This window comes from Dreissena polymorpha, chromosome 13 (genome assembly GCF_020536995.1).
Source record: "Dreissena polymorpha isolate Duluth1 chromosome 13, UMN_Dpol_1.0, whole genome shotgun sequence".
NCBI classification, from domain to species: domain Eukaryota; kingdom Metazoa; phylum Mollusca; class Bivalvia; order Myida; family Dreissenidae; genus Dreissena; species Dreissena polymorpha.
Window position 1 is genome coordinate 8954744 of NC_068367.1, and position 11201 is coordinate 8965944.

Genomic DNA, 11201 nt, shown 5'->3' on the forward strand with positions numbered 1-11201 from the left:
ATGTTTAAGCGTTCTTTAAAGCTTCTCAAAAGACACCAAATCCTGGTTCTACCCAGGAAACAGACTTGAGAGATTTTCAGTAAGCCAGAGGCTTTTGATGCAATCATGGAAAAATATTAGGTATAAACTATTAAATTGTTCATTGGCTCGAATTTCACTTAACTGTTTATAGTCTATGCTTCCCTAATCCTGTTATGTAGTAGTGAATATTTCATATAACAGTTATTTTGTTTAGATTTTTACTTTTTTTAAACAAATATAATTCAAGGTTTTCCTACAAACAACAAAATCTTCATAAATATTATCAAGTTAAATTGTGACAGTTCCTAAAAAAAGTAGATAGGTTAAGCAAGGGTAAATATGGCTCGGATCTCAATGCGTTCTCATTCCACCACATTTTGTGTTCACCTCAACCAAGGACATAAGATAAAACAAGAGATGTGTTTGTCAGAAACACAATGCCCCTTATTGCGCCGCTTTGAAAAAAATTAAATTTGTTTGACCTTTGACCTTGAAGGATGACCTTGACCTTGAACTTCCGCCACTCAAAATGTGCAGCTTCATGAGTAAATATGGCCTGGGAAGAAGATTAATTTAGATAAGGGTAAATATGGCCAGGGAAGTAGATAACTTTAAATAAAGGTAAATACAGCCTAGAAAGTAGATAAGTTTAAATAAGCGTAAATATGGCCTGGGAAGAAGATAAGTTTAGATAAGGGTAAATACGGCCTGGGAAGTAGATAAGTTTAAATAAGAGTAAATACGGCAGGGTAGCCTTTTACAATAATGATGTTTAAAGCAGCCTCAAAACATTCACATTTTACCACTTGTCGTGTTGACCATAACCAGGTTCAAGGATGTGTGCATCCGTGCGTACCTGGCGCTGAGGCGACGCGGCCAGCTACTGATCCGCCTTTTCATGATGATGCTGACATCGGGGATTCCGCAGCTGAGCAGAATCAGCGACCTGGACTACATCAAGAAAGAGACGCTGGTTCTACATCTCACAGAGGACGAGGCCGCTAGACACTTTGAAAAGAAGATGAACGAGTCAATTAAGTCTATGGCAACAAAAATCAATTGGGCCATACACAGCTTTGCACATAACTAATGTAACGTTTAGGTCACTGTGGCGTTGTGGAACTGCCACATTGGAAGTGTAATTTAGATCCCCCATAGACACCTTTTATTGGTTATACCCTCGCAATCGACTTGAAAGCATTTCAATAAGCCTTTGATGGAACCAAGATGAAATAAATAGGTTTAACCGTAATTAACAGTTACCTCTTCTTGTGTACAAGATTGTATGGTGATAATCAATAATAAAACCGACGTTGAAATCTGTAACTTCAAAATTCAAATAGGCAAAACTAAATTTAGCTCATCAACAAAGTCCAAAATATTAAACGGACAGTGAACTATATCTCTATTAAAATCAATTTAGCACAACACAACTAAGCATTTACCAAATGATGTCTTGGGGAACATATAAAAAGAAAGTGACAACTGTCTCAACCAATGTCCTCTAGGCTCTATACAATTTTGCACATTCCAAATGAATAGGATTTTTTAACATTTTTTTGGTGTTTTTATAGTTGAGCTTTTGTTATTATACCCCCACAAATGAAGTTTTGGGGGGTATTTAGGAGTGAGCTTGTCGGTCGGTCGGTCTGTTGGTCTGTCAGTCCGTATTCAGTGTCCTCTCTCTAATTCAAGTTGTTTTCATCCGATCTTTACCAAACTTGGTCAGATGTTGTATCTAGATGATGTTAAGGCCAAGATCGAATATGGGTCATGCAGGGTCAAAAACTAGGTCACGGGGTCACTTAGTGCGTTTTAAACATTGAGCATGGTGTCCGCTCTCTAATTCAAGTTGTTTTTTTCCGAGCTTCACTAAACTTTGTCAGAAGTTGTATCTAGATGATATCTAGGCCAAGTTTGAACATGGGTCATGGCAGGTCAAAAGCTAGGACAAGGGGTCACTTAATGCGTTTTAAACATTGAGCATGGTGACCGCTCTCTAATTCAAGTAGTTTTCATCCGATCTTCACCAAACTTGGTCAGAAGTTGTATCTAGATGGTGTCTAGGTCAAGTTTGAATATGGGTCATGCTGGGCTGAAAACTAGGTCACAGGGTCACTTAGTGTGTTGTTTTTCATTCAGCATGGTGTCCGCTCTTTAATTCAAGTAGTTTTCATCCGATCTTCACAACTTGGTCAGAAGTTTTATCTAGATGATCTTAAGGCCAAGTTCGAACATGGGCCATGCCAGATCAAAAACTAGGTCACGGGGTCACTTAGTATGTTTTACACATTCAGCACGGTGTCCGCTCTCCAATTCAAGTAGTTTTCATCCGATCTTCACCACACTTGGTCAGAAGTTGTATCTAGATGATATATAGGTCAAGTTCGAACAGGGGCCATGCTGGCTCAAAAACTAGGTCAAGGGGTCACTTATTGCGTTTTAAACATTGAGCTTGGTGTCCGCTGTTTTTTGCCAAGACAACATGCAAAATATTCTGTGTCAATGTGGCATGTGGGGGTATTCGTCACGTCTGTTACAAATCTCTAGTTTTAGCTGTTTTATAATATTACTAGTATAACATATTTAATTCAAACTTGTAACATTCCTCACATTTATCTTAAATATTATAGTATTAAAGCAGGTGAAAAAATATGGTTATGTGCATATCTTACGTATGTATATAAAATAGTGGACTTATTTAACATTAAATTATATACATGGAACTATTTACTGAAAATTACGTGGATAGGTCAACTTGACTTTGAAAGTTATCTCTTTCTGCATCAATCAATACCTGTTGTCTAGTTCCGGTGTGCTTGACATAAATCATCTAGTATCTTTTCATCTTATTAACCGCATGTTTAATTTACACTATCGGTAACTTTTTATTTGAGTAAATTCTAGTAAATGGTATCAAAGGAAGCTTTATGTGCTTTACTTGTGATTGTTGTTAGGGCTTAATGCATTGCATTCCATGTATAGACATTTACCAAAATATATATATATATATATATTTATATACACATAATCATTTATATTTACAATTTTTAATGATTTTATCGTTAGTTTTTGTGAGTTTTCAAAGAAACTAACCAGTTCTAAAATGTCTTCTAACATTTAGAAAAAACATGCTTTTTATGATTATTTTTACCCTTTCAATAGGTTAATAGCCACAGATCAGAAAATCAAATAGTGTTATTGGCCAAAACATGCTGATGAAAACCTTATTGCTATACTCTTATAGATTTTTAAAGATGTCAGTAGAATCACACTTAATGTTGCTTTGAGTTGCAGAATCAAAACTAGTTTGAGTGTTGATTATTGAGTATTTTTAAACAAATGATAATTTTCTTTGCTTTGAATATAGAAAATCAGCACCTACATGTATTGTTATATAGTGATCAGTGATCAACAATACCAAAACCAATACATTTATGATCTCCTGTGTCCTTACCGGATGAAAATGGTATCGGAGCTAGCGTTCTGTCTGCTTTATTACAAATATCAACATTTCATTAATAATATTAAAATTCAATCAAATCATTCAATTTTATAAATGAGACATTATTGCCAGTATATATTTACATGTTCGTGTGTGTGTTGGAATTAATGCATGCCTCATTATGCCTCCAGTGTTTATTTATTAGCAGCAAACCATTAAGTTAATTCATTTTCATACTGAATAAGTCATGTTACGTTTTCTGTTGTTCTAAAGTCTGTTTTGTTAATGTATTGTTTGTTTTGTGCCATGGGCAAAAATTCTATAAGCTACTGAAAATATTATAATTGTTAACATCGAAGTTAGGAAGCTATTGTGTCTAGTCAACAGATAAAACCCAGTTACTGTTTTTCAGTTTGTGTGTTAATTTTACCCATTTTTAACTCACATGTTCATGATGAGCATTTGTGATAGCCTTTTTTCCATCCTTTGCCTTGTGTTCTTTGTCATCAACATGTTTCATGGAACAATCTTTAAGGAGGCATTTATTTTTCAATCCCAATGAAACTTAATCACAACATTTGTGCTTATTATATCTCTGAAGAGCTTGAAACTGGTTCATGTTTGGTAAAAACTGGGTCACTAGGTAATTTTAAAAGAAAATCTTGTGAATGCCCTAAAGGCCTCATTTACTGCCCAATCCTTATGAAACTTGGTCAGAATATTTTCCCTCATATATTTCAGATGAGTGTAAAACTTGGTCATCTGGGGTCATATACAAGGTCACTAGTTAAAATTTGATATAAAGGCTGTGAACACTCTAAAGGCTACATGTACAGCTCAATCTTCATGAAACTTTACAAAAACATTTGTCCTAATGATATCTTGGCAGTGTTTGAAACTTGGTCACATGGGATCACAAACTAGACCTAAGGTCACATTTTTTAAGTCTGGTGAAAAATTAAGATACACATTTATTGAATTATACTCATTTAACTTGTTAGGAACATGGGTCAAATCATATCTCGGCCGACCTCGAAAGTGGTTGCATGGGATCACAAACTAAGTCCCTACATCAAATTTTAAAAAGAAGCTTGTGAACAATTAAAATGCAACCTTTATTTCCTAATCTTTGTGAAACTTGTGTGAGAGATCAGTCCAAATTATATCTCTAAAATGTCAAAACTAGGTCATTTGGGGTAAAAAACTAGGTATGTAACAAACATAGAAGAAAAAGCTTTTAAAATCTGGACAAGTAACAATATCCATTAAACTTGCTCAGAACAATAAATATAATGATTGCTCCAACTTGAAAAACATTTTTTCTATATTATGTCATTAGTAAAAGCTTTTGAAAACTCTAGAAGTCACTTTTTTACTCAGCGCATTAGACTAATGTTTTGCTCTCATGTGCAGGCTCATTTCGAACATGATATTGGTTTGTTCTAAAACATGGCTGCCAGATGTTGGGGTAGTCCCTACAACACTTTAGTAAAAACTTCTGAACAAGACCGGCTCATGTTCTTAATGTCTCAGGTGAGTGCCAAGGGCCTTTTGTCCTCTTGTTTTAGTATTTGCAAAAGCCTCTGTATAGTGACTTTGACATGAAAGCCTACCAAAACCTTGTCCTTGCCTTTGTTATTTAGTGATTTTGAACATAACAAACAAATCAATAATATATACATGTATGGAGGTCTATGTTGTGCACTTTTCACGCTACTTACAAGTTCTTCAATTAGATTAAATGCTATTACAGTCCACTCTCGTTATCTCGAAGTCGGCAGGAACAAGAAAAAATATCGAGATAACGAGAGTTCGAGATATCCGATTAGGCATTTTCAAAGAAAAAATGAGACGAAAATTTACCTTGTTTTTAACACCTAAATACCTGCTAAGTGGTTTAACTAAAGCCGTCACCGTGTGGCATAATACTCTCTACCTGATATATACGCGTTTTTACGAGGTACGATTAATTTTGCTATTTAAATGCTTAAAATGACGTTTTAAGTATTACAGAATTGCATGAACACGTGCGGTTACAATTTTTCTAAACTGTCGAGTAAACATCCGGTAATGTTGCTATTTAAAGTTATGATGCAATTGACCTCCAATCAAGACGAGGGTTTTCCATCTGAACATGCGTAAATCACGTTTCTGAATACTGAACTGTACATGCACATTTTGTAGTTTGAAATGCAAAGTTCAATCGATTATTAGTACAGGATCAAATAAAAATGAAAAGCCATTTTTGAGTCTTGTCTTTATTATCTTTATTACTCAACATCCCCAGATCTACATACAGGCTGTGTATTAATTGCAGTTAACTGATGTTAAAGTGACAGGCCTTACTCAAGTTTTAAGGGCTATCGACATTACACATGTGTGATGCAATTAACGGATCAATTTCCTACCGCACAGTATCGTGAGCAGCCAGGCGAAGCGGGGCGGTGAAGAATCAAAGAAATTTGTTCTCACCTTTTGCCGACACTGGAACAGTTATTCGCACTTCTAGATAAACCACAGTAAATACATGTAAAATCGGGACTCAAGACAAAATTTTATATCGAGATATCGAATTATTCGACATAACAAAAATCGAGATATGCGATGTTTATTTATATAGATAAAGAAGGAAAAAAGTTGGGACATTTAACTTACTTCGACATATCGAGAATATCGAGATATCCGATGTGGAGATAACGAGAGTGGACTGTATTATTCTGCTTTCATGAAAGATGGAGAGTGATGTAATCGACGCATGTCTATTCTTCTGTTGACACAAACTTGTTGTACGATGTACTCCTACACTGCCCACTGTGCAACATTCAAACTTGCACGCATCATTCCTTATTTTATAAAGTTGTGCATTTGTATTGATATTAGCGCAAGTTACAAATTGCTAAATTTATGCAGCTTTTAAACTTAAAATTTATGTTGGCAGGGTACATAATTACAGTCACTTCTCAGGCTTTAGTTGATGTACATTTTAGCTTATAATTTATTTAGTTCATCCTTGTAATACATCTGCTGCTAAGTATTTGGATATGGGATATACATATTTGTTAATCTTGATCAATATTTTGAATATTACAATGTCTCGTTATGTGAAGTTCATTTTTGATCACAATGATCAATACTGACCATGACAAAGTTTACATGTTTTTGAAAATGCCTGTTAAAGTTGTAGTATTAAAAATATTGTAGACATTGTTAATAAATTATAATGTAATACATCATGTGTTTATCTATTTCTGATTCATATTCTAATCTTGTATTGTGCAATGAATTTATATGTTAAACATTGTAACTGTTTATTATGTGTGCACTGGAACTAAGCAAAAATATTTGTTGTTTGCTTGACCGTTCAAAGAATAGTCTGAGCTAAACTACTCACCAAAGTGTCAACATCCATGTAATGTTCTGGTTATGGTAAATATGCAACATCCCCATATCACTGTTTCTGTTAATTGTTATCAATTGTTACTTAAACTAGAAAAATGGTTTCTGCTCAATACCTTGAATGTTGATGGAGGTATTGTGCCGGAAATCTGTGTGTAGGTACTTTAGATACAGACAGTGCTCCAAAAGTTCATTAAATTCAACTTAATACATTGATAAAATGTTGAAAATATATTTTCCTGGCATGGTGACACTTTCTGGTTTAATTTATAAATGTTTAGCATTAAGTTTATGTATACTATACTACAGATTTTCAACATAGAATATTTGTTTTTGTCATTGTTCTCGTTATATTAGTAAATGTACATTATGCTATTAAAGCGCAAAAAAAGTCAAGCGCACTGTTTTGGAAAAGATCTTGTATTTTTTGGTTATATTCAGCTAAGGACACCAATGCAAAGGTATTCTAAAACCGTCATCATTTGTGATATTTTTATTTGAAATGCAATATTAATTAAACTTTATATTATCTAAAGTATGTTTGAATTGGTAAGTTAAACAAATAGATGCACTTTGCAACTGTACAATTACAAATATTTGTCTGATACCACTAAATGTTGAGTTTAATTAATCCCACAAAATCCATTTTTCAAAATTTTCCAACCAATATTTGTTTACTGTTGCTATTTTTTTGCATTGATAGCCATCAGGTGTCCTCTTGTAAAATTCATGAATTCAGGGGTCTTTATTTTATTGATTGTAATGTGGTGCTTAACAATATATCAGTGCCATACATTAACCTTTCTAATCAAAGTAAAGAATGTGTATTTCATTCATTATTAGAATATTGAATCATTTGGCTGATGTATTCTGCATTTCTTTTGCTGTAAGATATACATGTAGCAAGCTCGACTATTGTAAAAAACTAAATGTAATTTCATACCAATTGCCATGTTATGTTTTATTTTATATTTTCATTTTTTGCTCTCTTGTAGGGTTTGTTTTTCTTATTTCAATGCTTTCAAAAAGTTCATAATATCTGCACAATTCTGATGTCTATTTAAACCATTATAATATTTTTTTATGTTGCATTAAATTTTACAGGCATACTATTGCATGTTGTATATTTTATGAGAGTATTTTTTATTGTTCTGCATAAATTATAATTGTATGTATAAATACTACCGGTAGGTACCACTAATGTGTGGAACATAGGAACAATTATCATTCTAAAACAGCATATGACAAAACTTACATTCCAATCTTAATAAGGATGTTCATATGAATATTTGTGATTTAATACCCTAATGTGTGTTGTAGAACCAAACAAAACAGTTACATGAGGTTTGTTGATAATAACTGAATAAACGCTATTATGTAAAATAAAATAGAACATATTAACCCTGTCGTTCGAAAGTTGGTCTTATGCCATATGCAGCCAGTGTGGCTCCAGCTCTGCCTGTGCATATGCGCAGTCATGTTAGGGCTACTCTGTCTGCCAATTAGACCATACAATAGTTATTGACTTAATGAGTCGCGTTCTCAGGAAACTGGGCATAATGCATGTGCGTAAAGTGTAGTCCCAGATTAGCCTGTGCAGTCAGATTTTCGGCTAAGAAGAGACTTCATTTAAACGAAAAATGTCATAAAGGCGTTAAGTGTCGTCCCTGATAAGCCTGTGCAGATTGCACAGGCTAATCTGGGATGACACTTTACGCACACGCATTATGTCCAGTTTTCTCAGAACACAACTCTAATGGTGGACAGTATCGCTTCTGATCAGACTGTGCAATTGTGCAGACTGGGCATGAGCTATGCTGTCTTCTTATTAAATATTACCCACTTTTGTTTAAAGCGGGTGGTATTATATTTATGTGTGAACAGCATTAGACTCATAAAAGTTAATTTTGTTAATGGAATTTTTTAATCAGGATGATGAAATCTGGAAAATGCACGCAGTTCAAATAACAGCAGCTAACTACTCGTTTTTCAATTCCTGGTAGATAATTACAAAAACATAAGTTTATTATACCCCCACAAACGAAGTTTAGGGGGGTAAATAAGAGTGAACTTGTCTGTCGGTCAGTTGGTCCGTATTAAGTGTCCACTCTCTAATTCATGTTGTTTTCATCCGATCTTCACCAAACAGAAGTTGTATCTAGATGATGTCTAGGTCAAGTTTGAAAATTTGTCATGCCGGGTCACAACTTGGTCACAGGGTCACTTAGTGCGGTTTAAACATTCAGCATGTTGTCTGCTCTCTAATTCAAGTAGTTTTCATCCAATCTTCACCAAACTTGGTCAGAAGTTTTATCTAGATGATCTCTAGGCCAAGTTTGAGCATGGGCCATGCCGGGCCAAAAACAAGGTCACGGGGTCACTTAGTGCGTTTTTTAACATTCAGCATGGTGTCCGCTCTTTAATTCAAGTAGTTTTCCTCCGATCTTCACCAAACTTGGTCAGAAGTTTTATCTACCAGTAGATGATTTTAAGGCCAAGTTCACATGGGCTTGCTGGGTCAAAAACTAGGTCACGGGGTCACTGAGTGCGTTTTAAACATTGAGCATGGTGTCTGCTCTCTAATTGAAGTAGATTACTTCCGATCTTCACCAAACTTGGTCAGAAGTTTTATATAGATGATCTTTAGGCCATGTTCGAACATGGGCCATGCTGGGCCAAAAACTAGGTCATGGGGTCACTTAGTGCGTTTTACACATTCAGCATGGTGTTCACTATTTCAAGTACTTTTCATCCGCTCTTCATGTGGGGGTATTTGTTACGTCTGTGACAAAGCTCTAGTTACATTTGGGTAGCTAGTGCAAAATAGTTGAAATGCAACGTAAGAAAACCTTGCCAAAAGATTGTTACCAACTAATTTATTTCATTTTATGGTGTATCATGCCACATGACATATTCAATCTTCGACAAAATTACCGACTGTGTTTGCATATGACACTCATGAACTACAAGACATTTCATTATGTTTAGATCTCATGCAATTTTATAGATAGGTCTGAAATTCATTGGAGATCTCTTTTTATCAGAAGTGATCATGATTATGGCTACCAATGTTTCCTTTAAGTGGTATGTGTGTATAATTTACGTGTAGAATTTGCTTTATATAGACTTTTAATATACTTTAAGTATTCAATTTTTTATAATGTGCCATTAAATTTGTATTTCATGAACTCATGGTTTTCAACCACATTGCTGCTTTTTATGCTTCAAAGTACTTGCATCTTCGTTCTTCTGCTTTGTTACATGTATATAACTATGCTAACATGCTTTTTGATTTGTTTTAGTTCACCTTTGCCAAAAGTGGTGAGCTTTTGTGATCAGCCTTTGTCTGTGTTTGTTTTTTCTTTATATGACAACTGTTTACATCACCTGGCCATTTTTTATGAAATTTAATAGTTATGTTCCTTGGATGTTTCTCTTCAAAAGATGTTCTGCTTAGTTGCGTAGTTATGTCAGTCTTGTCAAAAAAAGATTTGTAAAGCCTTGAGTTACATCTGAACTACTTGTTAAATAATTTACAGATGTAACAGATATTTATGCTGAATTGCTGATATTTAAAAAAAAGCCACTATTGTCTTTAAGCTAGTTAATAGAAAACGTATATACATGCACTGGTATATTTAAATCAAGTAGTTATAGATTATGACTTTCCAATCATGTGTGATGATCAATAACAACATTTCAATGTTAATAAACATTAAAGGAGATTTATCACCTTGATTCAGGTGAGCCATATGTGGCCAACTTGTCCCTCTTGTCTGTACTTTTGTTTGTTGCATGAAGTCTTTTAAGCATTTTATTTTCTATGTATTGATGTCACAACTGTGCTGTCTGTACTCCCAGAATGTTTTTATTGAATATCAAAATGTCGAAAATAAACCACTTTGTTACTTGTAAATTGTTTTTGGGACTTGCTTATGCTTCATGTACCGACATAATTGTACCTGTAGAATATTCCATATACTGTAAGCTACATACAAAGACTGATTATAAAAATGATGTGAATCGCGCTTATGTTAACATATAATTCCAAGTAAAATGCCGTAATTAATATTTAGTATGTACCGGTACTAAAATGAAATTAAAAGGTTATGTCGGCCTGGAACAATTGCTAGAGTATTTTGTGGATACAGACCCTTAACAGCCGCAACCGAAACACCATCTACGGGATACCACTTACAAACACAAGTGTCAACGTTCTACGGTTGAGTCCAGTGCTAAGATGTTCTTTTTACATATTAAAATATGATACTTATATTTTTTATTGAAAAAAAATACACACACTTTATGAGGAAGTATGTCTCACTGCGTCTGTTTTTTT

General features: G+C 34.2%; 1 protein-coding gene across 5 annotated transcripts in view; it reads left to right on the forward strand.

Annotated features, from left to right (window-relative positions):
* LOC127855132 (phosphatidylinositol 4,5-bisphosphate 3-kinase catalytic subunit delta isoform-like) overlaps positions 1 to 10778 on the forward strand; it is a 123835-nt gene extending 113057 nt beyond the window's left edge. For all 5 annotated transcript variants that reach the window (XM_052390516.1, XM_052390521.1, XM_052390519.1 and 2 more), the window contains one exon: positions 850 to 10778. In XM_052390516.1, coding sequence (XP_052246476.1) covers positions 850 to 1111 — 262 coding nt within the window. In that variant the 3' untranslated portion in view covers positions 1112 to 10778. The remainder of the gene's footprint in view (positions 1 to 849) is intronic.
* The last annotated feature ends 423 nt before the right edge of the window (positions 10779 to 11201 follow it).